This window comes from Musa acuminata, chromosome BXJ1-6 (genome assembly GCF_036884655.1).
Source record: "Musa acuminata AAA Group cultivar baxijiao chromosome BXJ1-6, Cavendish_Baxijiao_AAA, whole genome shotgun sequence".
NCBI classification, from domain to species: Eukaryota; Viridiplantae; Streptophyta; class Magnoliopsida; order Zingiberales; family Musaceae; genus Musa; species Musa acuminata.
This window is the reverse complement of record NC_088332.1, coordinates 13,486,935-13,514,877: the sequence shown is the minus strand read 5'-3', so window position 1 is coordinate 13,514,877 and position 27,943 is coordinate 13,486,935. Positions and strand designations below refer to the sequence as shown.

Below are 27,943 nucleotides of genomic sequence, written 5' to 3'. Positions count from 1 at the left end.
CTATAAAAAATAGTTATTTTAGAAGAATAGTCAAATAACCATAATATTTTTGTCATTATAGATCATCCTAAATTTGAGTTGAATGTAAAAACAAGAAAGTGAGAGAAAATATTAAAAAAAAATAAGATATAGACTTTGTTAACTTTATAACTTTGACATTTAACTATGCTTCCTTTTGTAAATTTTTTTTTCAAAAATTTTGATCTATAAAATTATGATAACTCTCATATTATGTCCAAATAAAATAAAAAAATAAAAAAAAATAATTTGATGATCAACTATTTTTCAATTTACCATTTTTATTTAATTAATAAAACATATTTAAAAGCACTTTTTTTTTTTTTTGACAGTTGTGAGATTTAAAACCACGCCTTTTCGGACCAGAGCCTAAATCTGACGCCTTAGATCACTCGGCCAAACTGTCAGCATATCTTGTTGAATCTCATCTCTCTAGCACAAGTGTACAACCACTCATGTACAAAAATCTTTCACATATTATCATTTTCGATAAACTCTAATTGTATCCTCATTGGATGTCAATTTGAAGATCTCCATGTTTGGAAGTCAGGAGACACATCATGGACTATAGAAAAAAATGTGGGTATAAATTTACGGTCTATCATCCGTGGACAATCCTATGTATTAAATTATTCTATTAGATACTCGAGGAATTTTCATATGCTTATGGTCATGAATTCAGATATGCCAACTCTTTTTTTTCACATAATCAACTATGATATATTCTTAATTAAATATGTAAAGAGATATTATTGGTTTATATCCTAATAAGCAGACATGAACGAGATGTTTGTGATGGATACTTGTTTCGACTCGATTTAAAGAATAAGACTAAGATTGAGATGAAGAGCTTAGGTGATCGAGCATTATTCCTGAACGATAATGATCATCAAATATTCTTGATCTTAGCTCATAACACTCGATGCATGATAACCATATATATCTCATTAGCACATGGTCAAATCATGTTAATTAGACTATAAAATATAGTTATTTTAGAAGAATAGTCAAACAACCACGATATTTTTGTGGTTACAGATCATCCTAAATTTGAGTTGAATGTAAAACAATAAAGCGAGAGAAAAAAAAAAAAAAAAACTATCTAAGTTTGATATAGACTTTGATTCGGATGGATTAACTTTATAACTTTGACATTTAACTATGTTCCGTTTTGTAAATTTTTTTTTTTTCAAAAATTTTGATGTATAAAATTATGATAACTCTCATATTATGTCCAAATAAAATAAAAAAAAATAAAAATAAAATAATTTGATGATCAACTATATTTCACTTTACCATTTTTATTTATTTTATTATTAAAATTTCATTAATAAAACATATCTAAATGTACTTTTTTTTATTTGACAGCTGTGGGATTTGAACCCACGCCCTTTCGGACCAGAGCCTAAATCTGGCGCCTTAGACCACTCGGCCAAACTGTCAGGATATTGATTTGTTGTGGATGATAGATTATTTCTTGCCATTTCATGGCTTTGTTATGTATTAGCAGCTAGTGATTCCAGCTGAAGCCATTTCTGTGAGGACCTAAGATCACTAACTTCATTAAGATCATGGCGAAGGCACAACTGCATCGTAGCAAAGCATATGATCTTGTCGATTACGGAGGACTGATGACAGAGAAAGTTGCTTGATATGAACTTACTGAAATAATTATAGGGGGCACAGTAGCTAAAGTACCATAACTCATGGATTAGTAGGATGAACAATGGCTGGCTGGTCTTGGATTTCACTAGCCAAGCCAAAAAAAATTTTCCGATTAAATGTCGGCGACTGACTTCCACATCCTACTAATCCATATTATGTTGTATCGTTTAATAACAGTCATTACTTCTTGAATCGTTTAATAACGTACATTATACTTGCTTTTAACACATATCCCAGCGATTTTATATCTTGCCTGCCTTTCCCTCATTAAGTTTCACCTGCAACATCGCCGGTGCTCCTTTAATTCTCCTCCCAATTGGAACAGATGATGGATGGACGCTCAAGTCAAAATGCAGTGAAATAGAGAGATTAGATCTAATCTCGTAGACCGATCCCCTTTCTGTACATGAATGCTTCTTCTGTAACAGCCGAATAATTTGAATTCAATTGTTTTAGTTACTCTGACGGCCGTTTCTCTGAAACCATCGGTGACAACTGGCTCGGTGACGTAAGACGACTCTTATTCTTGACACGTGCGATATGGTGGGGTTTTAAGGTAATTTAATTCACCATATAAATGGAGTATGTATATTAATACATTATGATTTACTAAGGTTTCTTGCGGATCTTTACACCTATGATTCCATTTACGACCCCCCCACCACTGTGTGTTGTTGTCTTTGCTACATATCATGATCATCACGGCGCGTGGCTTTTCATATACATACATAACCTCCCTCGTCTATATAATTATGTGTAATTTAGATGAATTCCCCACTATAAAATGTTTGTGCCCTAACGCCGATCTCTCTCTCTCTCTCTCTTTCTCTCTCCACCCGTTTCTTCGCCTTTTCTTCCTCCTTTCCCTTCCACCCGCGTCGTGCTCTCGATCCTCCCCGAATTCCTGCAAGATCTTTGGAGATACGGCTCGACCCCTGATCTTTGGAGCTCGGGTTTTCCTCGCGCCGCTTCTGCTTAGGTTTTCGCCTCCGGGTCCTCTTCTTTCATTTCTAGGGTTTGTGCGGTTAATGCGCGTTGGGGCTCTTTGCGCTTTTGGTCGGCCGCCCGAGTTCCACGGCATTGGAGGAATATCGCCCTGGGAAGTGGCCTCTGCTGACGGTCGGTGGGTCAGTCGAGTTTAGGGTGTGAGGCCATCGCGCTCGAGTGGGGAATCGAATTCATCTGTTTCTGTTGTGGATTAAGTTTTGGTTCGCTGTTCTGTTCTTTTGGCCCTCGCAGCAGTCGGAGCGAATTTGAGAGGACGGTGTTACCTTCTGATTTTCTTGAATTACCAAGTGGAATAGTGGAAGCTTGAATCCTTCAAGAGAAGAGGCCCATCGGACCACGGTTGTGGAGGATAATCGTTGTTTTCGTCTTCAGATTCTGATTTTTTGGTGTTGTGGCGAAAAGATTTGTCTTCGCTGTCTCTGTTGTCATTGTGGCTCTTTATATTTTCACTTTTCTGGTGCATGTCTATCTGCTATTGCACTCATGTCATCAGTTGTGCTTGTCTAGAGAGTGTTCTTTCGCGTTTTCTGCATTGGAAGAGGGGAATAAGGAAGTTCTTTAAGGAGGCATCGGGTACTGACTGTAGGATAGCTTTTCATGGGTGATCATGGAGGACGGGAATGGCTTGGCAACATACTTCCCAGTGGCCTTTTGCCCAGGGAAACAACCAATGTGACCCAAGTGCTTGATGCAGACAGATGGACTAAGGCAGAGGAACAAACTTCAGAGCTGATTGCACGAATTCAGCCAAATCAATCATCTGAGGAGCGGAGAAATGCTGTAGCCGACTATGTCCAGCGGCTCATCGCAAATTGCCTCTCCTGTCGGGTGAGTATTTTGACATGTGCTATTTGATTCCTGTGGCCAGATGGCAGTTGTTCAAGTTTGTCCCTCCTTAGTATTTTCATTTTTTTGTAGTACTGAAACTCAGGTTTTCATTTTCACTGTTACATGCACAATTAACCTTACTAACGGATGCATCAATTGTTAATAGTTGCACACAGTGCACCTTTGGCTTATCTGCTTAATTTAATGGTTGCCTAGAAATAATTATTGTTCCATTTGTAGCTGGCATAATCAGCGACAGTAGTTAGTGCTTATTTAGAGTTACTGAAAACCTTTTGAATTTATATCGACATGAGGCTTTTAGTAAACTATGTTGCTCGACTGCAGTTTGAATTGTTAAAATGGTATATGAAGAAGCAAGTAAAGCAAGAAGATGATGCCTGGGAAATATTAACAATAAATCAGTCACCGAATTTGGCACGAGTCATCTTGGTTGTGTAAGTTATGCATGCTTGCTTAAAGTTTGTTGTCGAACTATCTATTTGGGGTTTCATGGTCTAGTGCTTAATGGTTGTTGGATTGGCCAGAAAGAGAATGCAAGATAAGCTTTTAAGTTTAGCCAACTAGGTCTCGGCACAATGCTTTTATGGTCTTGTGGTCCTGAAAGAGGCAAGCTCACATGGGAAAAAAAAAAAACAATCCATCAAGAGTTCTTAGATCCATGGGCTTATGCTTTAGAATCTTTTTCTCTAGGATTATAGTTGCCCGATCATGGAACTTCGATTCTGGTACGATAGACAGTAATAATTCATTGCTAGAAATATGGATTATTGAATAAAATAAGACATGCTATTTGGATGCTATTCTTCGACTTTGAAGTATTGTATTGGGCGTAAAGTGTCTGTAGGTGGCTTTTGAAGTCTGCCGTCAAATCCAAGGGCTCAACCCTGGACAGGCGGTGGAAACTATCAAGCTGGAGTATGGTAGGGGCAGGGGGAATTTCTGGTGGAGCGGTGAAATGCGTAGAGATTGAAAAGAACAGTGATAAGGTTGCTCATACCAATCCTAGACCCTGCATTGGCATGTGCTTTGTTCCGTGGACTGCACTTTTCTCAATCAAGGTTGCTGGTTGGGATGGTTTCCTCCATTTAGCCTTATATGGAAGGCATGTTTTCTGTCACTCGTGTTCATGCACAAGAATAAGAAACATGAAAAATTTTGAACTGTTACCTTCCTTTATTTGGCAGCCAAGTTGATCAGATTTTTTATTCAATTTGATGCCAAATCCAAAAAAATCATAAGGGCAAGGGCTCACTTTATTGGTGTATCTGAATAATTTAATACTATGACAACTCTAGTGGTCGAGATAACCAATTTAAACAGCAGGTGCTGGGAAGGAGGGAAACAAATATTGACAGTTGGGTATAAACAGTGGACAGTTATGATATCTGCAGGGTACATCCTGAAACAGTTGGTGTGATCCATGACAGAACTGCATATCAGGCAAGAATCAATATTACAAAATAAGCTGTATAAATATGTATCTAATGCTTTGTTGTTAATTTTTGATGCAATGGAGAAATTTCTGGTATGATATTTTTGCTGAACTAATTTTTCCATGGAGTTGGAAGAAGATAGAAAAGAAGTTCTTATGGTTACTGTTTTGTGAATCCTTAGATTGTTTAACAAGTCCATCCTTTTGTAAAATTATTTATGGTTAGCTCGTTCAGAAATTTCTCAAGGCTATCGATATATAGAGTTATGGACTATACCAAATTGTTTACATTAATGAAAGAGTTATCTCTGTGGATATGCTCTCGGATAGGTGGTTTTTTTAAGTTAATCTTGTTAGTGTGCAATCTACTTAAAATTTTTAACCATCAACCATCATGCTGGTTTTCAGGTTTTCACATTTGGGTCGGTGCCTCTCAAGACTTATTTACCTGATGGAGACATTGATTTGACCGCATTCAGTGATAATGAAAATTTGAAGGATACATGGGCTACTGCAGTTTGCGGTGTATTAGAAAATGAAGGAAAGAGTGAGAATGCTGAATTTCGTGTAAAAGAAGTTAAATACATCCAAGCAGAGGTGCCAGAATATTTTCTGTTCTAGCATTCGATTCTATTAAGGATACTTGCTTATTGCCTAATTGTATATTCCTTATGGTATTATTAGTTCTATTTCTTTTTGTGTTACTGGGTTAGATTATTTTTCCATAGATTTAGCTGTTTTTTAGATAACTTTTCTGTTTCGGTGATTGAGCATCACCCATTTTATCTCTGTGCAGATCTGAAGAGTTTCAGTGAGTCTAGTTTAAGCTAGAGCTTGAGTCTATTTTATGTTGACTCAAGTTTTTTCTTGGGTCGAGGGTCAAAGGTTACTTTTCTTTCTCTAGGAGTTATATTCATGTCTTTAGTTCAATTTCGAGAGATGGGTTGATTAATTTGAGATCTATCTTAGATACAAATGAGTTGTCAAATCACTATAATTATCGAGTCTTAGACAAAGTTATGGTGTTTTGATTCATATAATTCTATTGAGAATTAGAAACAGTTGCTTAAAAGGAAACCAGTATGACGAAAGAAACTAATAAGTTGGTATTTCTTCTTTTTAAAAAGCTTTTCTCTGAGCACTTCAATATGTTGTCCTTGATTCTATGAATATGATGAATTATTGATAAAAGAAATGTTCATTGAATTTCATGGCTTAGAATCTTAGATATTTCCTTTGTTGTCTAGTGTTGTTTCTTTCATCTTCCAACAGCTTGTACACCCATGGTTTCTCATGTATTATAGATCTTTAGTTATCTTTTTATTAACGATGATTTGCTGCCCTTTATATTCTAAAACAGATCAAAGAAAAGATATTGCTACATTGTATGAATTGGAATTAGAGCAAATTTGGGGATCTTGTGAAATATTATATTATTTTCTTTTTGGCTTTTTACTTTGAGGTTTGTTGTTGCTCTTCTGTTATTGACTTTGGTAGGCATGTCTTTGGTGCTGGGAAGCATTGTGAGTCACATGCCTCTGCTGCTGGAGGCAACTGCAACTTGGTCATGTTCTACATGGTCCATGATCTGCACTTCCTAACAATATAGACATTATTTTTGTGATCCACCACTCATAATTTAGTCATTAGCACCTTTGGCCATGTTTAGTTAGATCTACTACACAGAATTTGTTGGGCCAGTAGGTTGTGTTGTTGCATCTTCAATTTGTGTGCCCAATTTAGTGCACTAGTGCTTGCAACATTGTATATTTTTGTGCATAAGAGAAAGACCTCAATCCATTCTTTTGTGATACTAGTTCTTTACTTTGATAGTTCACTGCCAGTTAATTATTGTTTGACTTCCATGGTTATGATTGAGGTTGCAAAATGGTAGTGCGAGTCCTATTTAGTCCTACTCATCTTATTTTTATATTGTACTACAGAATACATTTCTATATTAAGTTACATTGTTTGGATTGTTCTTGTTGAACACCAGCATTTTCTAACTTACTAAGAGTTTTTTAAAAAGTTAATTTAATTAATATTCTCTCTGCTCTAGAGTTTAATAACTACTTGTGTTTCTACTGTAGCATAACTTGCATTGTTGTTTTAAATTTTGAATGAAGTTGTTTTTCATCAACTAATTTCTCAATCATTTGTGTTTTTTCTGCTGCTTGTTCCGATACAGATATTGATTTTGGCTGTAGCTAGACATGTTTGTCAGTTAAGAATTCAAGATGAGTTTGATGTATTTATATATTTGTTAGCAGCATTTTTTTTTCACTGAACATTATTTCTTATGATATTATTTCCAGGTAAAGCTCATAAAATGTCTTGTTGAAAATATTGTTGTGGACATTTCTTTCAATCAGGTTGGTGGCTTATGCACACTTTGTTTCCTTGAAGAGGTTAGTATGTGATGCTTTATAACATTTTTGTCATATCTCTTTGAAGCATACAACCTCAGTTTTATTATGCTAACATAACCTTGTGCTTTTCCATAGATGGACAAAGCGATAAATCAAAACCATCTATTCAAGCGGAGTATTATATTAATTAAAGCTTGGTGTTATTATGAAAGTCGTATTCTCGGTGCTCATCATGGACTTATATCTACATATGCCTTGGAGACTTTGGTTCTTTACATATTTCATATCTTCAATAATTCATTTGCTGGCCCACTTGAGGTGATAAATTTTGTTGTGTTCTTTTTTTTTTTTTACTTTATTCATGCCCTAATTTTAGATAAAGTTTCTACCCCAATTTTTGCCTATACAGGTCTTGTTTCGTTTTCTTGAATTTTTTAGCAACTTTGATTGGGATAACTATTGTGTTAGTCTCTGGGGACCAGTTCCTATCAGATCACTTCCAGATATGACTGGTAAGTTTATGAAAATTCTTTAGAATAAAGTGTCTGGTATCTTATTATCATTCTCCTTCAAAATCTTGCAGCGGAACCTCCTAGAAAGGATAATGGTAATTTGTTGTTTAGTAAAGGCTATCTTGACAACCGAACTGCAGTGTATTCTGTTACACCAGGTGGTCAAGAAAATCAGAGCCATCCTTTTGTTTCTAAACATTTCAATGTTGTCGATCCGTTACGCACAAACAACAATCTTGGACGCAGTGTGAGCAAAGGTTTTAATCTTGAACTTTGGTATTCCTATTGGGGGGTAGCCCTTCTATCTTTTTGCTTGTTTCCTCTGGTGTTATCATCATGTTGAATTTGCCTAATTAATTAATTAATATTTGTTATTCTTAATATTCAGAGCATATGGCACAATCTCAAGTTTAGGTGGTTATATTTCTCATGGTGTAAATGGTGACCCTCAATCCAGGATTATTTTTTGTTTGAACAAACTGTTGAAAGTGGTTATGATGTTGAGCGGTTTATTTTGGTTTTAAGTTGAATCCTATTTAATGTTTTTGATTTTATTCTTAAATAGTATTTTAAATATTTTGAAAATTTTAATTAACTTTTCATATGTTGGTAGTCTTCCAGTTGAACCTTTGTTGCTTTTGGAATCTCTAGGGGAGACCCATGGGCTATCTGATTTTGTAAGTGGTGGATATGTGAGGGAGGTGGAAGAGAAGAGGGAGAGAGAGAGTCAGTGGCAAGGGTGGGATATGAATGTAAGTGGTGGATATTGGGCTTTAGAGCTTCTCGATTGTTTCAGGTTAAACTATTTTGGGTTTTGACTAGTTTCTTTTGGAACCGGTTAGTTTTCAAGTGGTTTATCAAAACCTAAGGTATTGAAATTCGGTGGTCTGGACTGGTCCAATACATTATATCTTGACATGGCTATTCCTTTTACCCAGTTGGTGGCATTCAGATATCTGGGTTAGCACAGGTGGTGACATACATTCATGCCTGGTGGAGGTCAAAGCTATATAGCTTTATTGTTTGTTCCTAATTATTCGTCAACCATTATTCTTTCCAGTAGAGATAGCATTGTCATTATTACTATGTACAGCTGCATCTGTGTACTCAGTTAGTTGTATGAATTTAATGGACTGGTTGTACCAACACATGCTTTTGCGCTCTCGACTCATCTTGAGAAAAGAACTTATAGTACACTGACGTACATAATTCCTCCTTGTCTATTGATTTAACTGTCTATTATTTATCATATGACCTAATGTCATTTGTGAAATATGTGGTTTTGTTGTGTTTGGCTTTAGAAATCTGGAAAATTTAATAACTCACCTTCCATCAGCCTGTCTTGTGCATGCATGGGCATATAAATTTGCAGATCATTCATTTTACATGGGCTTGATTACATAGTTCTTCTATCAACCTTTAGCTTTGCATGCATGTCTGTTGTGGAAGGGAGGGGAGTTTTGGTGTTCTTTATGTCCGTTAAATGAAAGTATTTTTTGGTTTTCCGTCAGGCAATTTTTTCAGGATACGTAGTGCTTTTGCATATGGGGCCAAAAGACTGGCCAGATTACTTGAATGTCCAAAAGATGAGATAATCACTGAAGTGAATCAATTTTTTATAAACACATGGAAAAGACATGGGATTGGTGATCGACCTGATGTTCCTAGCTTAGATTTATGGCACTTGCAACCACCGAAAACTGATCCTATTAAGCAATCAAACAACTTCAAAAGCACTACAAGTGTCAAGAAGAATTTTCAAAATGGTGTATTGCAGGTTGGTGAGGAGCATCTGGCTGAAACTGGTTACAATTTTCATAGTTCCATCTCTAAAATCTTTAGCGACAATCAGAACCTATTTAGATCAAATAAACCATCTGCAGTTTCTCATGTGGAGAGCCAAACAAATTACAGCAAGCAGGTCAATACGAGATTCACTAATCAGCTGGAGAGAAGCTATTACTCTAGTGGATCTGTTCAAAGTGACAAAGACCAGAAAATATTAAAACCTGATTACTTTTTCAATGACAGGGAAGAACAGGTTAAATTTCATTTTGGAAGGACGAGATCTAGTCCTGAACTGACAGAGACATTTTTTAATTTGTCTCAGAAAAGGCATGGCAGATCAATAGAAACAGTGAAGGTTCAGAATCGTGCAAAGTTTGATTCTAATATCAGACGAAAGAACTTGGGCTCTGATATTACAGGCAGTCACAGTTCAAAGTCTTCTCTTGATGATAATATATCAATGAGACAGACTTCGTCTCAAAAGAATCTTGAAGTTGCTTCTGGTGCAATTAGTCTTTCAAATAGCCATCAGGGTGATTTTGGCTTTGGTAACATGGTGGAGGAGCTTGCTTCTGTTTCAGAGACATTGCAGATGCAACAGGAAGAACAGGATTTGGTGAATATGATGGGATCTTCCAACATTAACAGTTTTAGTGGGCAGGTTCAATTGCCAATGCATCTATCTCCTTTTCATCTGCCCCTAACATATTCAACATCTGTGGGTTATTTCAAGGGAAATATGGCTGGAGTTGTACCCTCGAATCTATCTATACTTGGGCCTCCCTATGGACCCAACATCCAGTTTGGTCCAGGTCTTGTTTCCTTCCCTCTTTCCAGTTACTTCCATGCTGCCACATTTGGTTCAAATGCAGATGATGCCACATATGTTAATAATGGTTCTTCCATGATGGAAGTCAGCTCAGAGGATAATGATTGTGGCAAGTTGCGTGAAGATGATGTTGTACTCTCCAGAGAGTTTGAGCCTGATGAAAGTGGTCCACAGATTATTCATGCTGATGACAAGCAACAGAAGTTAGACGGTAGCTTAACCTCAAGTCTTGCAGCAAGTGGCATTGGTTCTGGTTCATCACCCCGGGGACAGTTGGGTAGAGAAAACAGAAGTTCGACTAAAGAAGATTATAATAGTTCCTTCCAAGGTAAAACAAGTAGAGGAGGTGATTTCCAGAGTTCAAACCCGAGGTTCTTACCTCTGTCGCAGGCAAGTTCTTCCAGAACCAGACCTGCATCAGAAAATCTGAGGGATAGATCAGCTGCAAATATCTCAAAGTCAGCAAGGGACAAATGGGGGAGAAAACCAGTGTCTCCTTCAATTTCAACTTCCTCTTTTGGAAAAGAAAACAGTCGGTTGCAATTTGAGGGTTCATCTGACCATGTCTTTTCGAAGGTAGAAGATGATATTTCAGGCTGGATTCCTCTGTCAACCATGGGAAACAATATGTCTGAAAGAATTACAGAATCTTCATCTTCAGCTTCCTCACATGTGATGAGCCATCATCCACCTGGCTGGGAATCAGCACAAAATCAATTGGATCCACGGACCCCAACTGCACCGGTGCTTGTTGGCACTTCCCAGCAGAGGGGTGTGGATTATTCCAAGCTTCTGCCTATGGCATTTGTTGCGACCGGTCCACCAGTTCCATACTTGATGTTTCCTTATGGTAATTTCACATCTAATACAGGAAAACCTGATGAATATGCAAGACAATTTGATAGAGAGGAAGAATCAGATCAGTTTGATGTAAGCACTGCTGGTCAGAACATTGATTTAGTGGATAGCTTTGTCCAGTCTGAGGCTTTCGTTACCCAAACTGTTTCAAGAGATTATGCACCTGAAACCTCCGAGGAGCCTAGTTCTGACATTCTGAACAGTGATCTAAATGACCATTGGCAGAATCTGATATATGGACGGTACTGCCAAAACTCCAATCACGGACCTTTCGTGTACTCTTCCCCTGTTGCAGGGCAACCAATTTATCTTCCCAGTCATCATCTGTGGGATGGTCCTGGCAGACCACTTGCAGCTAATCTGAACTATATACCTATCATGGGTCATGGTCCTCGACTTGTGCCTATGATGCCTCTTCAAACTGGTCCTGATCAGGCACCTGGTGTCTTCCAGCGTCATGTAGATGGAGCACCAAGATATCGTGGTGGTACTGGCACCTATCTACCAAATCCTGTAAGGTTTTAACAGTTTTTTATATTAGAAGAAAACCTGAATACTAAGAAAGTAGCACGTTTTATTATTCAATTGGTCAAGAGGTAATTTTCATCTTAGCCTAATTTTCTACAGTCCACATGTTTGTCTTGGAGTTCTATCTTTCCTACTTATTTTGTTATTAGAATAGTTGTTTAGACCATGCATCTCATTTTCGCTTTAGATGGTTGTTATTAATGTTATTCCCAGATCTTATAAGCATGAGAATTATGAGTAATCTAGGAAGGAGTCAAGAGTGCTTACAAAATTTTTTTGAGCATTAATGTTATTTCTTTCTTTCTACTGTTCCTTTTGCAATGTAGCTCGTACTATGGACCAATTACCACACTACATCCTGAATTGCTTCACAGTCTATGTGGAATGGATACCGTGGCTTTTGCAAAAATGGAAATGATAATATATATTATTTCTGACAATGTATGGGAAATTATTGTTATGATTAAATCTGGGAAACTATAGTCTGGAGCATTGATAGACAAAACTTAATTCTGTCTCTTTCTCATTCTACAGAAGGTTTCCTTTAGAGATCGACAGTCAAGTTTGAGAAGCCACCGAGGGAACCGTAACTATGACCACAATGATCCTGTGGATAGAGAAGGAAGATGGGTCCACTCAAAATCAAGAGCTTTTGATCGCAGCCATGGACGCAACCAGGCTGAGAGGTCAAGTTTGCCGCCTGACCACCTGGCTGCATCAAGAAACCAAGACGTTAAAAAATGGGTGTCATACGGGCATGAGCCTCTTGCCTCATACCAAGGCTCTTTCGCAACAATAAATTCATCACATAACCTAGAAAATGCATTAGGAATGTATCCACAAAACGCAGTTGGTTCAAACGGTGTCACTCCACCTGACTCCACAAATCCTCCTGGTGTGTTGGTGTACTCATATGATCAAGGAGTTGGTTATGGTTTACCTGCTGAACCACTAGAGTTTGGCTCTCTAAGACCTATGCATCTTTCTAGTGGCAATGGAGCACCTAGGGTAAGTGATGGAATTGCAGAGGGTGAGCTCTTTGATCAAAGACACAGATCATCTTACGCTGGTGGAGGAGGTTATCGATCTTCTCCAGATCAACCCTCTTCACCTCAGCCAAAGATGTAGTGCTTATTTTCAATTTTAGTTTTCCATTTCTTTTCTGTTGTACATATTCTTGTTGTAGTTATTTTTCGGGGAAATGTAAAATACAGTTTAGAAGCAAATAATGACAGCCATCATTGATATGATCCTTGAGTTTTCACGGTTCCTGTTTAGTCACATCTGTTGACTTGATGCTGATAATTTCAGGTTACCTCAATACCATAGTCATTTTTTAGTGGTGAAAGATCTAAGTTGTTTCATGTACTTGGCATTTTTGCAGGTTGATTGACAGATTAGGTTAGCTAACCTATAGAATTGCTATCCCGGCTTTGTGAAAAAGGCTCGTCCATCCGACATAATTATCAGCGTCTTATTGGTACAAATGTAAGTGCTGCTTTCTAGATGCATAAGAATTATTATTTCATGTTATACTTTTCCTCTTATTCATGTTAGACTCTCTCTCTCTCTCTCTGTGCTGCCCATTTATTGTGAAAAATTCCATTCGTCACTCATTTGCAATTAACCCCACAAAACTTTTATACCTTTGGGTCAGTTCTGTTGATTCTAATAGCAGCAGCAGCATATTTGAATAGTGTTCCTCAAAACACACTGTTACATCCTCCCCCATCAGTGTTGTATTGGTTTGATCCGGGAGCTGTACACAGGACACATCCTCGTTTGAGCTAACGTCACATGTTATTACAAGTAAATTACCAAATGGAACAGGTAAAAAAAAAAAGTCAAACTTTTCTCAATTTTTTTAAAGAAATTGTTACTGCTACTTAATCTCCTCCAGCCCTCTTCTTCAACGTTGCAATAAACTCGTCTCTTTCTTCCTGTGTCATTCCTTGTGTGGAGCAGTCTCCCACGCCCCACTCTGCACCTCTCAAGCAGTACTTATCTTGAAGCTCTCTTTGATTCCTGAAAACATTCGATGAGCAAAGCCCTGTTACTGTGGATTTGTTTGGAATTGCACTTGTTTTCGTGTAGGAGACTACTAATCTGGTCATGAATTTTCCTTCACCATGCATTTATTTCACTTGGTTTGTAATCTTTAGATGCTTTTTGAAGTCATATTTTTAACAGGCAAAAAATAAGCTAGCAACGGAAAGAATACACAAGTTTCTTCAAATGTCTGTGATGGAGTCCTCACAAGAGTAGAATAAGAGATATATATCTCAAATCTATATAAACTCTTCAATGTAGACTAAAGCTATCTGAAGCACAGATACTTCATTACCATCAACATATCTTGTCAATTTCATTGCAACAGAAGGGAGCATCATTGGAATTGCAAAGATTCCGAAAGAGCAGATATGGATTAAAATCTCTCAAGTCCAGGAGGTAATGCAGGTAACTCCTATCTACTATCCTCTAGTATCTTGATTAAAATCTCTTCCAGTCCAGGAGGTTCTCCCACTATATATCCATGAGTTCTGTTTCTAATAGAAGATTCACTGTTTTACATAAACTAGATTGAAGTATCATTGTACCATGCAGTTCATATATTACTTTGTAGAATTAGAGAAGCTGATGCTCACCTTTCTTTATTCAATTTGGATTTTTCCAAAAGCTCTTTAAGCACGGATGATGATTTGAATCTTGAATCAAACTCAGCGTACTTCTTCTGGTTTTTCTCTTCATGTTATGCATAAAGTTATGATCAATGGTTGAAGAAAACAAAGAAGAGAAGATTATCTACTACAGAGACATAAGAAAACCAAACCATTCCATTCTTCAAGGAAATTGATCCGTGGTAGCTGGGGACCAGGGACCGACTCGAAGCCCGAGAAACCGGATAGAATTCCAGCATCCACTACAACAACAATAAAACTGTAAGTCTCAACTATTTAGGATCGGTTATACAAATCTTTTGCCGCAAAATATGTTTAACCCTTATGCTCATACGGTTCAAGTACCATCCTAACCTAAATACATGAAACGTAAACTAAGATTTTGGGGACTGAATTAGAAGGAATTTTAATAACACAACCAGATTAAATGTTAGAAAGAACAAACCAATTATTTGGCTTCCTTTGCATATTGAAAATACAAATTCATAAACCATGTCCTATCATTTCATTTAAGCTTTTAGATGAAACTGCAGAGGTAAGAACTTTAAGCATGTTAACATACTGGATCCAAAGCATGTCTCATTTTGCCTGTCTCACCTGCAACACACAAGGGTAAGTGTCGTAATATGGATAGATTAAACTTGACCCACTAATTGGTAATCTTTAGTTAGACCAGGAAAGGTCAACTTATACAAGAAGAAACATTGCATCAACTAACCAGAATAGCCAAATGCATATGATCAGGTTGGTCAGCAGACAAAATATCTAACAAGCTGAGATGAGGTTTGCAAACAATCAAAGGTCTTACATTTAGAATGAATCATGGGGTGTACTTAAGCTATCAGATATAATTTTGCATAAACCAGCACAAAGTCCATATCATTTTTGGAAGAGGTTAAGAGGACCTCATAAGCTTTGATCAACTTCTTCACGCAAAATTTAGAAAGATAATCAAATGTATGAAAGTCTAATAAGGTAACTTATCAAATAAAATTAAATAAGGCAAATTATTCTACACAAAATTAATCAACAACTTCACACAAAATTGAATTAGGCTATTTATCAAACAGTTTCCTTGCAACAAAAGTCCCATCGATAATTTGTAGTTCTTGGCTAAACCAATCCAGTTTCAGGCCAAAACTAGAAAGGCATTAGGTAAAAGAGGATCCAAAAACAACTTAATTTACTTGTGTTCGGGTGCATGAACATGTGAAATTTTCTTATAGTTAGAAACAATAGGCAGGTAAACAAAGCTAGTAGATTCTACTGATATCTCTGTCCCTAAGCCCATAAGAAAAACTCGAATCCAAAGGTACTCATCAGAAGGTTTACAACCGCACACTACCTGGATTCGACCACAGGAGAAGGCAAACGGAGGCGGCTAAAGGGATGGCAACGCCAAGAACTCGAGATGGAGACGGACACAGCGAGGTGGGCGCGGATGGAGGAACGCCAGGCTGTACTTGCAGCGGTTGAGCTCTAACCATGGCGGTGATTCTACTGACCTTTCTGGAGGCCGGTGGACCGGCAGGGGAGGAGGGCGGAGAGAAGGCCAGGGTGGAAGAGCAGAGCATGTCTCCCCCACAGCAAACGGCCTCGATTGAGCACTTGGGAGGCTCTGCAGCAAGGGATGATGATTTGTTGGGGGGGGAAAGAATGAGAAGGGATGATATCTTGTGCTTCCACGTGAGCCACACGTGGGAGGTAAATGACGTGCAATTGGGTTACAGATAAATGCATTTGAATAAAATTTAATATAAATCGAATATCCTATTGGTATATGATAAATTATTGAAATATATATATATATATATATATATAGAGCTGTGCTTCAGACAATTCCTTTGCTTTATGCCATGACTTGTGCCCTCGCCGTTTCTCCCTTCCAAGTTGTCTCATCACGCAAGAATGCCACCGCCACCCAAAGTTCCAAGGAACCACCAATCTCCCCCGCGAGTCTTCATGCCACCACCATTGCGACAGCCGCGGACTTCTTCACCCCATCCCAACTCCAGCAGCTCCACGCCCGCCTCATCAAGTCCGGCTTCCCACCCTCGTCCTCGGCCTCCGCCCTTCCCCTCCCCCGCGTAGCGGCCGTCTGCGCCCTCTCCTCGCCCTCCGCCTTCTCCTACGCCCGCCGGCTCTTCGGCCTCTCCGACGCTGCCTCCGAGACCGTCCTCTGGAACTCCCATCTCAACACCCTGTCCTCCTCCCCCTCACCCGCCGACGCCCTCGCGCTCTTCTCCCGCCTCCGCTTCGCCGGCGTCGCCTCCGACGTCTTCACCCTCTCCTTCGTCCTCAAGGCCTGCTCCCGCACCCCCTCCGCCCTGCCCCTTGGCCGCGCGGTCCACGCCCTCGTCGAGAAGCTCGGCTTCCGCTCCGACGTCTTCCTGCTCAACACCCTCGTCCACATGTACGCCTCCCGCGGCGACATTTCCGCCGCGAGGCTGCTGTTCGATGTCATACCGGCGAAGGACGTGGTCACTTGGAACATTATGATCACGCACTACACGAAAACCGGGGAGATGGAGATCGCCCGCCACCTCTTCGACTTAATGCCCGAGAGGAGCGTCCGGTCGTGGACGGCGATGATAGCTGGGTACGGCCAGTGGAAGAAGCCGCGGGAAGCCGTCCGGTTATTCCGCGAGATGGAGTCCGCGGGCGTGCAGCCGAACGAGGTCACCGTCGTCGCCGTGCTTGCGGCCTGTGCGGACCTCGGGGAGCTGGACTTGGGGAAGCGGGTCCATGAGTTCGCCAAGCGGTGTTCGTTCCAGAAGAACAACGTGCGCGTCTGCAACACGCTGATCGACATGTACATAAACTGTGGGTGCGTCGAGAAGGCTCGCCAAGTGTTCGACGAAATGGCGGAGCGGACCGTGGTGTCATGGTCAGCAATGATTGGCGGGCACGCAATGCACGGGCAAGGTGAGGAAGCCCTGAAGCTCTTTTCGAGGATGAGGGAAGCGGGCATGGAGCCGAACGGAGTCACCTTCGTGGGGCTTCTGCACGCGTGCAGCCACATGGGGCTGTTGGAGGAGGGGAAGCGGTTCTTTAGTAGCATGACAGAAGACTACGGCATAGTGCCGGAGATCGAGCACTACGGTTGCATGGTCGACCTCCTCAGCCGTGCAGGGTTCCTGGAGGAAGCCCGAGAGTTCATCAGGGAGATGCCGGTCAAGGCCAACAGCGTCGTCTGGGGGGCGCTCCTGGGCGGGGCCAAAGTGCACAAGAACATCAACATGGGGGAGGCAGCGATACGGCATCTTGTGGAATTGGACCCCCTCAACGATGGCTACTACGTTGTGCTGTCGAACATCTACGCCGATGCAGGGAGGTGGGAGGACGTAGCGAAAGTGCGGCGGATGATGAAGGACCGAGGACTGAAGAAGACGCCGGGGTGGAGCACCATATCTTTGGATGATGAGGTGGTGCATGAGTTTGTGGCAGGGGAGAGCGATCATCCTCGGATCGAGGAGGTCTACAGAGGGTGGGATGAGCTTTTGGAGAAGTTGAGGTGCCGAGGTTACGTGCCAGACACGTCAGCGGTGCTGCTGGACATGGATGAGAAGGAGAAGGAGAAGGTGTTGTATCGGCACAGCGAGAAGCTTGCAGTCGTGTTTGGGCTGATGAACACGCGGGCGGGGAGACCAATTAGGATCATGAAGAACCTTAGAGTTTGCAGTGACTGTCATGCGGCTCTGAAGTTGATATCTGAGGTTACCGACCGCAAAATTGTTGTCCGGGACAGAAACAGGTTTCACTGCTTCAAACATGGGTCTTGTTCTTGTAGAGATTATTGGTAGGTTTTGCAGTCTGTATAATCGATTACGGATGATGCCCCATTCGCTGATGACTTGCAGATCAATGTGTTCTCCTCCATTGCAAGATTATGAAAAGATAGACTGGCCTCCAAATCTGTCATAGAAACTATATCATCAGATTTCTATAGAAACGTAGAGGGCCATTATACAGTGCTGTAGCTCTACTGCATGGTGTCTTGGAGGAGGAGACCCACGGTCAACGACTAGGCAAGAAGGCCTTCTGGTCTTCGGAGGAAGGCTTATCGGAAGAATCTGCGTCCAGCAGCTTACGGAACACCAACTTCTGCTGAGGACGCTGGCCATTGGAGAAAACAGTGACTTCTGTGTCCACTAACACAGTGTCCTCATCCTTGAAGTCGCCTCTGAGAATACCTTTTGCTAGTTCATTCTCCACATTCTGTTGAATAACACGCTTCACCGGCCTAGCACCGTAGTTGGGATCGTATCCGAGATTTCCGAGAAACTCGACTGCCGCATCGGTGACCTCAATCTTGATCTTCCGGTCGGCAACTCGCTTCTGTACTCTCTCCAACTGTATAGACAGACCAATCAGTACGTCAGGTGGCAGCACATGGGAATAAGGATCCATATAGACTACAAATCTAGTAATTGACAAGATGAGCCATAGATTTATGGATTTTGATTTTTCATCGAGAGGAGTTTAATTGTTACCATGTTGTGGCAAAGTTGTGAAGTCAAATATAATTAGAGCTGTAATAGCTAAGTTTCTCCATATGGATTTTTTAAAAGGCATGCTTCAACAATTTAAATATTGAATCACATCTACTTGTAGCAATCCTGTGTGTAATATAGAATTTTACGGATGATAAGAGCCCATACCTGTAACTTGACAATGCTGTTAATCTGCTCCCGGTCCAGAGGCTGGAAAACAATATACTCGTCAACTCGATTCATGAATTCAGGGCGAAATAAGGACCTAGCAGCATCCATCACCCTCTGCTTGATCGACTCATAGGTTGAATCCCTTGACTCGGTTTCATCGTTCATATTCAAGATGTACTGAGAACCCACGTTTGATGTCATAATGATGACTGTATTGGTAAAACTCACTGTCCGGCCCTGTGAATCAGTCACCCGACCATCATCCAGTATCTGCAGGAAAACATTGAACACATCAGAATGCGCCTTCTCTATCTCATCAAACAAAATAACAGCATATGGCCTCCTGCGAACAGTCTCAGTCAGCTGTCCTCCCTCTTCGTATCCAACATAACCAGGAGGGGCCCCAATCAATCTTGACACTGCATGCTTTTCCATGTACTCGCTCATATCTATTCTCACTAAAGCTTCTTCAGTGTTGAACATATAAGAAGCAAGTGTTTTTGCCAATTCGGTCTTGCCAACCCCTGTTGGTCCCATGAACATGAAACTAGCAATGGGACGGTTTGGGTCTGAGAGACCAGCTCTGGACCGTTGGATAGCTTCTGCCACAGCTCTCACTGCAGGGTCTTGACCTACAACACGCTTGTGGAGTTCTTCTTCCAGGTGCAGCAGCTTTTCCCTCTCAGACTGTTGCAACTTGGACACTGGAATACCTGTCCATTTGCTGACTATTTCTGCAATGTCATTTCCAGTTACCTCTTCTCTAAGCATCGACTTTCCTGAATTTTGATATTCAGTGAGCTCCTTTTCTGCTTGTTGAAGTTGACGCTGTAGAGAGTTAAGGCTTCCATACTTCAATTCAGCAGCCCGGTTAAGATCATACTCACGTTCTGCTTGCTGAATTTCTAGATTCACCCTGTCAATCTGTGCCAAAGAAAGTGTAGCTTAGTGAGATGGAACATATCAATGATTTTAAGCAAAATTCCAAACTTGTTGGTATAAGTGATACAAGAGGTTCTTATTTTAGTTGATAATCTCCATACTAATAAATACATGTTTTAAATTGTCAAGAAAGCACTCAGCTCAGATTAACTTACTAATTTCTTTTTGAAAGAAGGGAATTTCAGTAAACAAAAATTTCAGTGAACTTGATAATCAGATCACTGTTTCAGACTCGAAACAAATGCAAACCAAACAGGGAATGTGTAGCCTGTTAAACGAATTTTGAATGAATTCTATAATTAATCTTTAGATTTTAATGGGCTAATCAATTTAACAATTAGTCACCATGAACAACTTCAATGGAAGTGTACCTTCGGAGTTCTTGACCATTCTAAGACTGAAATACTAGGTATATACTGTGTTTTCCTAGTGAAAAATGGATATTCCACGTATACCCTCCACGTATCTCAATGTTGCACATGCAAGTACAAAGATGCTTCAATTTTTTAAGCAATATTTTATATGGCAGACTTCTATCATGTGAACTAGATGCACATGATATTAGCAACCTATGGGGTTCCTTCACCCCAAAGTGATAAGCAGAAAAACTTTGCCTCAAGCAATAATCAACACATAATGACTATAATTACTTTGCAGAGAGCTACATGATACCTCTTCTTTTATGGATTGAATGCGTGTCATTACTGATTTTTCATGCTCCCACTGCTCAGTAAGTTCAGCTTGCTTCTCCTTCAAGAGTGACAGTTCAGCCTCAAGGCGGTTCAATCTATCTTTCGAAGCTTTGTCTGTATCATTAGTCAGTGAGAGTCGCTCCATTTCTAGTTTCAACACGGACCGATTGATTTCATCCAAGGCCGTCGGTTTGGATGTGATCTCCATTTTTAACTTGGCAGCTGCCTCATCAACTAAGTCAATAGCTGTAGCCAAACAACCACTTCAGAATTCACAATTTGCTGGAAACACATTTTTTAAAGAAATTCCACAGATAGAATTGTGCTGAAAGATAAGGTAACAACTGTAGGCTTTATCAAGGGTTTACCTTTGTCAGGCAAAAAGCGGCCACTTATATAACGATCAGAAAGAATGGCAGCCTCCACGAGTGCACTATCAGATATGCGGACACCATGGTGAAGCTCGTATCTCTCACGTAATCCGCGCAATATGGATACTGTGTCTTCCACAGTAGGCTGATCTACATAAACTTGCTGAAACCGACGTTCCAAGGCTGGATCCTTCTCAATGTATTTGCGATACTCATCAAGAGTTGTTGCACCAATGCAGCGCAACTCTCCACGCCCAAGCATCGGTTTCAAAAGATTGCCTGCATCCATGGCCCCATTTGTGGCACCTGAAGAAGTGAATAGTATACTAATTAGCATGGGCAATGATGGAATTAGAAACTATGAAACTACTTGTTTTAATGATTAAGAGAGAGCAAATTTGAATTTAGAAGAAAGATGAAGAAAAAATCTAGTACATGACTGAACAAAAAAAAAACTAGATGTAACTTTCAAGATGGAACAACTCAAGTATTTGTAGAGGAACAAATGCTCGTGAAGAAAACACAAGCAATACAAATTGGTACAAACTTGCTGCTGATATTCACAAACAAAGAGTCAAGATATTTAGCGAAGAAAGACTGTCAAGATATTTAGCAAAGAAACAACAAAATAATTAGACCAGAAAGCCTATAATCCCATTAATCAAAATATTTAATGAAACAAAGAGTGTCAAGATATTTAGCGACGAAGCAACAAAATAAACCAGAAAGCCTATAATCTACTAATGATTGTTTATTTCTTAATTTACATGAATATAATAAGTCCCTTTCTGGCAATCTCAGATTACTTGCAAAACCAATCGTGAGACTAGTAATGAACAACCCGTATAGCCCCCACAGTAAACAAAATTGGAGTTATTTCAGATGTTTAAGTGATAGGGATTTGTTAGCTTCATCGGAAGCATTTAAGTTCCACATGCATGACTTGCTTGCATTATTCCACATGATATCTTCAACTCATGAATATACACAAAGGACATCATATGTAGAAAGCACAACTATATCACATTCATATGAAAATTATGCTACTAACAGACCTGAGGATAAAGGTACTTAAGGATGATAATTAACAGTACCTGCTCCAACAACAGTGTGGATCTCATCAATGAAAAGGACTATCTGGCCTTCAGAATCAGTCACTTCTCTTAATACGGCTTTTAGTCTATCTTCAAATTCTCCCCTATACTTTGCCCCAGCAATGAGTGCACCCATATCAAGGGAAATTAACTGCATGACAGATTTAGTGTAAGACACAAAACATATAGCTGGAAGAAAGAAATTAAATAGCTAAACCAAAAGTCTTCATGGTAATTTGTTGCACATGTCAAACTGAAAGCTAGCAAATACGCCAAAGTTTATCTATAAAACAAGAATATTATCGAAACTGTGTTAAGCCAGACAGGAATGACATGCAACCAGTCGGGAATGACCTGCATAGTTTGGAAGGACAATAATAATCCAGAAAAGAAATTAATCAAATAGGCACAGTGGACATAAAATTCATCTGTGCAGGAACAAGGGCAAAATGAGATGCCAGTCTTTGCTAAACAAGGTCATAATTCACATTCAGCCTTAGCTTGAGACTGGAAAATGCACCAGATAATTTTTTTTTTTTATCAAACTCTGGTGTATACAATATAAATAAGACGAGCGTTATATGTAATTTTTGGACTATGAGGAAGGAAGCAACCGACCTGAATATCTAGGATGATACTATCTCTTAAAAGAAGGGATCAGAATCATGCATCATATTATCACCGATGCTAATTTTGGACAATAAAAAAAGTGAACACCATTAAGAATAGCTGTTGTCTCAGATAGGTAACTGTAATCAATTAAACTGACCTCCACAGGAGATTTGTTATTGCAAATACCAACAGACAAATCAACATTAATTGTCCAATAAAGGTTATTTTTATAGAAACATTCAAAAATTTGGTCGGACCAGCAAATCCCAGTTGGATCAGTATATACCAATTGGTATCTACCAGTCCAACCATGAATCCACAATTGGTCCAATTTGGAACTAATTCTTTCTGAACTTTCAAGCCCGGACAGCCTGTCAACAGCTGTTGACGGCCAACAGCCCTCTCCTCCTCCTGCACCTCTCTTCTCTCCCCCTCTCTTGGGTCCATGCTGACCGATACATCGATGTACTGTGTATCAGTCCACCAGCATACCATGTGTTAGTATACTAGTGTACTGTAAATCGGTATAGTGACATAAATGTCTGTACACTAGTGTACCTTATGTCTTGCATGCTGGCACACCACGTGCCAGTATGATATATCATATCTTGATACACTAGTCCGTATTGGAGCCAAACTTATCCAACTAGGGACTGGCATGGGTCTTGGACCACAACTTAAACATTAATTGTCAGTATGTAGCAAATTTTTATATGTAATTTATCGTTTGAATTTCCCAAAAAGAAAAGAATGTGTTACATACCCTGCGATTCATCAATGCCTGAGGAACATCCCCTTGCACTATTCTTTGGGCAAGCCTGTTAGATTAGAAAGCAAATTAGCCTTTTTTTTTATTCAACAGCAAAGTAAGTCAGAGTAGTACTATAAAGGCGCGTTAAAACAACATTATTGTGTTTGTGAGAACAATTGTATACCAAAACAATTGAACCAGAAAACTTCATCCTTACCCTTCTGATATAGCCGTTTTTCCAACACCTGGTTCACCTATCAATACAGGATTGTTCTTTGTTCTCCTTGATAAAATCTGTATGCACCTCCTTATCTCATCATCCCTCCCTATGACTGGATCAAGTTTCCCTTCACGTGCCATAGCAGTCAAATCCTTTCCATATTTCTCCAGTGCTTCGTACTTGCCCTCAGGATCTGTTACAAATTGTTTCTTATCATTAGCCCCAATAACTTCAAAAAAACATAAATTAAAGAACTATAGATTTATGGTAGTCAAACTCTAACAATACATATAGGAAACATCTATAGTTGTACAATGTAGATAATTTAGAAACCACAATTTCAGATATCATGGTATAACGACTGTTCCATAAAACCAAATTAACTAAAAGCATAGTGGTATGCTTGTGTATCTAGTACACCAACCTGTACATACTGGTCTGATAAGGGTACTGGTAGGTACTAGTATTTGAAACCTTGTTCCCCTTGGAGAAATCGAAAAGGAAAATATCCATGCAGTGAACAAGCAGGTGTGCATGCATGCTCAATGAATATTTGTTATTTCCACCCATATGGCCGGCCAACTTATTGTTTCAATTATAAATTTTCTATGACAACACATTCAAAATCCTCCATCCAAAATTACATGATTATAGAAATTATTGAACCAACATGCAGTATGTTGCAGAAAACAAAAGATTAGCACTGGAAGTATTTACTGATGTCAAGAAGTTTACATAAGCTGTAAAAACGTTTTTAATGTTATGCAAACTTTAGTTATAGGCAAAGGGAGTAGCAAAATGCATTACAGAAGTAAAACATCCAAACTATGAAAAGAGAGCTACAAAAGAGGAAGATAGTAACTCAAGAAATATAGGTATAAGAGGATAGAGACATGCATGGCAGGATTAAGACATCTAAACTATGCTATGAAAACAAACCAAAAAGAAATATAGCAAAAGGGAAACAGCGAAATGGATGACAGTACTCAAGACAGGATTAGGACATTCAAATACTCTGATTTCATACGTAAAATTTACAACTTAAAAAGTTCATCCCAACATAGTCAAAATGATGAAATGCATCACCATGATAAGCATACCAACTACATTTACCTTGATCAATAACATTTTGCCGTCCCCTTATAGCTTGAACAGCAGATTTCAGAGTATTTATTGAAATTTGAAAATCCTTAAAAAGTTGTCTTCCAAATCTCCGATCATCTGCATAACTAAGTACAATATGCTCAACCGACACAAAAGAGTCACCATACTCTTTCTTGTATTCCCTGGCCCTCTGAATTAAAGTTTCAATATCTCGTCCCAACATGCTACCAGCAGTCTCACCCAGAACCTGGAAAGAAGCCATTTATCTTGGCATCTTGGTTAAACAAAAAGACAAAAGACATGTTTTATCTTGGCAAGCTTTAGTTTCTCGGAAATACAGAATTTAAGACAACACATGATCAGAAGACTAGCAAGTAGGTACAAACAGAAACAACAAATAAGGTGAATAACATAGATTTAAGATTTGGTGTCATAGTTTCTGTGTCTTCATCAATGATCTGAGCAAGGTTTTGAAATTCTTTCATAATGTGCCGGTTTTAACACAGTAACGATATGAAAATGCAGTATTCAGATCACCAGCAACCTTGCAATCACTTAAGTGATATTCATCATAAAACTTTGATCTACAGTAAGTGTATGCATGTATACCATATTAGTGTGATTGGCCTAAATTTCTCCTGTTTAGACCCAAAACATCTAAAAGACATAATACAGATCAATGTAAACCTTAATTTAAAAACAAAAAACAAAAGACTTAATACAAATCAATGTAAAACCTCAAAATTGAAAATAAAACCCAAATGGTTCCACTAAAGGCATGTTGATTAATGGGAAAACAACTTCCAACTATCTGCAGATTAGAGGAGACAATAGATTAAAAGTACAGCCAACCACCATCTTCTCATATTCATTTAACAAACAATGTTGATAGTAAAAATAAGTCAAATGAAAACACCCAAGTATCAAAATGCACTACCTTAGGTTGCCTCTGGATGAATCTATCAGTAGCTTCTAGAAGCTTAGTATTATCAACTCCTGCCTTGGAAAAGATGCGACGGGCAAGCCCATTTTTCTGCTCCAGTAATGATTTCATCAAGTGTTCAGTCTCTACAATTTGATGCTTGCTCTCTTTTGCAATTTCAGGTGCCGAAACAATAGCTTGCCAACTCATCTCGGTAAATTCTTGTTGAGTAATCTAACATGGATAGAAGTTGCAAAGGAGTCATATTCATAATGTACTTACCATAACAATAGTGCTTAACTTGAATGCAAATATCTATATCAGCAATATAATTATCGATTATATAAAAATCAAGCACATGCTAAAAGGTGTAAATGTTGACAAAAAACATATGCAGAAGTCACAGAATTAATTAAGCCAGTAAATGTGTATAAACAAGTGTCTACAGTAAAAGTAAAGCTTTGAAAACATGATATTCATTAGCATATAGGAAACAGAAAAGAAAAGATGGCAAATAAACCATGGCACAGATCCTTTCCAAGACTTCATTAAGAAATCTGCAAACTGTATACTCAGTGCAGGCCAAGTCAAATCCTCCAAACATCACTGGTAAGACGTGTTTGAGGCAAAAGGAAGTTTTGTTAAAACTTAAAAGCATGAGAAAATTAAGCTACAAATTATTGCTCAGAAAAAAAAAAAAAACCAAAACTCCATTCTATCTTTCCCTCAACAAGTAACCATTTATCAGGAAAGACAACCTAATGAGAATCAACAGTTCTGCCTATTTTAGGGCACACATTTGGAAGAAATTCTGCCTATACATAGAGCAAACACTTATATATTCATATAAGAAAGAATTCCAATTGAGATTCCATGCTTGCTGAAATTGATTGGTCACAGGGGCAAACCTGTGAGACAATGAGCGTGGGTATCACAACAGTAATAATTTGTGAGCTAAAATGAATTTTTAAAAAGGTCACCCTGGCAAAGATTTACTTAAAAACTCTCAAAAGTTGGTCAGCATATCATGAAATTTAAGTTGTATGAACAATTTTGTTTCTTGTGGTGGACCTTAACCCCTTTTTGCTTGTTGCAATTTCTCTTCTTCCTTCTATTTCTGTTAATGTATCCCTCAATTTTAGATGCAGAGAGACCAATCTCTATATTTTCACTTCATGCACCTCGATGCCCATCTGTGCTGTGTCGCATACTCGTAATGTGATCACTAGAGCAATCGTAAGGAACGTTAATTTCCCAATAAATTAATAATACTCGTGTCTGTAAGAGCAGAATTACTACATCTTATGCAAGAAATCACAAAAAAATTCTTATAATCTAGAAATTGGTAGAATCAAGAAGACAGCAAGCTTGCTCCAAAGTTAAAGAGTGTCTTCCTCATTTTTGGCACCGAATATCTTAAAGCGCACACCAAGCCAAAACAACAAATTAGCGTAAATCCCCAGTCAAGATCTACTAAACAAAGCAAGATAGACCGGAAAGAGAAGTACCCTCCCATCCTTGTTCGCTTCGCATCTGACGACAACCGACCTCGACCTGTTCCCAACCCGCCCAGCCCTCTTCGACACGAAGAGATCGCTCCTCCCGAGGGTTTCCGACCACTTCAAGACCCTAAGGGGCCTCACCGACGAACGGCCCTTGGAGGGGCTGGGGAGGGCGAGCGAGCCCGAGAAGGAACGGATCCCGGATTTCCTCGACGGCAGTGGGAGGACGGGGAGGTGGTGGTGCGGGGCGCAGAACACGGCGGCCATGGGCGTTCGTCGCTTCTTGGTTCGTCTGCGGCGAGGGCGTTCCCGTGGTTTGCGGGAAAAGCTAAGACGTCAGTGGCACTTAATAGGTAGAGTTGTGAGAATGGGCTGCGAATTCTTTCTCGTAGGTTCGTCGGAGTTCGTGAAGGTGTGAGAGAGCAAAGGATAAAGCTCTGGAAGTCTGACAGTTACAGCTTTGGACCGTCTGATCCTGATCCTGCGGCAGTTCCGCGTCGGACCACGTGAAAAGCTCTGGGTGGGTTTAGCTACG

The 27,943-nt window shown here is 39.5% G+C and overlaps 3 protein-coding genes, 1 non-coding gene and 1 pseudogene across 7 annotated transcripts; 2 read left to right on the top strand and 3 right to left on the bottom strand.

Moving 5' to 3' along the window:
* Positions 1-1,380: 1,380 nt before the first annotated feature.
* On the bottom strand, positions 1,381-1,460 carry TRNAL-UAG (transfer RNA leucine (anticodon UAG)). Its single transcript has one exon. It is a non-coding gene; the product is annotated as a tRNA-Leu (tRNA).
* Positions 1,461-2,460: 1,000 nt separating this feature from the next.
* LOC135676407 (uncharacterized) lies at positions 2,461-13,106 on the top strand (annotated as a pseudogene).
* A 436-nt stretch (positions 13,107-13,542) lies between these two features.
* Positions 13,543-16,329, bottom strand: LOC103988448 (uncharacterized). 3 transcript variants are annotated; one of them, XM_009406976.3, is made up of 4 exons: positions 15,880-16,293; positions 14,687-14,776; positions 14,502-14,598; positions 13,543-13,881 (listed from the first exon to the last, which is right to left on the bottom strand). In XM_009406976.3, exons 1-4 carry the CDS (start codon positions 16,106-16,108, stop codon positions 13,743-13,745), a joined length of 555 nt encoding a protein of 184 aa, XP_009405251.2. In that variant the 5' UTR covers positions 16,109-16,293; the 3' UTR covers positions 13,543-13,742. The 3 variants fall into 3 exon arrangements, with proteins under 3 accessions (XP_009405251.2, XP_065043613.1, XP_065043614.1); XM_065187541.1 differs by lacking the exon at positions 13,543-13,881 and adding an exon at positions 14,055-14,402 and having other exon boundaries at positions 15,880-16,329; XM_065187542.1 differs by lacking the exon at positions 13,543-13,881 and adding an exon at positions 14,055-14,396 and having other exon boundaries at positions 15,880-16,327.
* Positions 16,330-16,390: 61 nt separating this feature from the next.
* On the top strand, positions 16,391-18,337 carry LOC135677453 (pentatricopeptide repeat-containing protein At5g66520-like). The gene has a single exon (XM_065189813.1). It carries the CDS (start codon positions 16,391-16,393, stop codon positions 18,335-18,337), a length of 1,947 nt encoding a protein of 648 aa, XP_065045885.1.
* A 113-nt stretch (positions 18,338-18,450) lies between these two features.
* Positions 18,451-27,817, bottom strand: LOC135676408 (chaperone protein ClpB3, chloroplastic). Of its 2 annotated transcripts, XM_065187539.1 has the most exons (10): positions 27,415-27,817; positions 25,922-26,140; positions 24,994-25,231; positions 23,878-24,073; positions 23,673-23,727; positions 22,298-22,448; positions 21,201-21,509; positions 20,813-21,078; positions 19,196-20,122; positions 18,451-18,887 (listed from the first exon to the last, which is right to left on the bottom strand). In XM_065187539.1, exons 1-10 carry the CDS (start codon positions 27,673-27,675, stop codon positions 18,552-18,554), a joined length of 2,958 nt encoding a protein of 985 aa, XP_065043611.1. In that variant the 5' UTR covers positions 27,676-27,817; the 3' UTR covers positions 18,451-18,551. The 2 variants fall into 2 exon arrangements, with proteins under 2 accessions (XP_065043611.1, XP_065043612.1); XM_065187540.1 differs by lacking the exon at positions 27,415-27,817 and having other exon boundaries at positions 24,994-25,258; positions 25,922-26,061.
* Between the last annotated feature and the right edge of the window lie 126 nt (positions 27,818-27,943).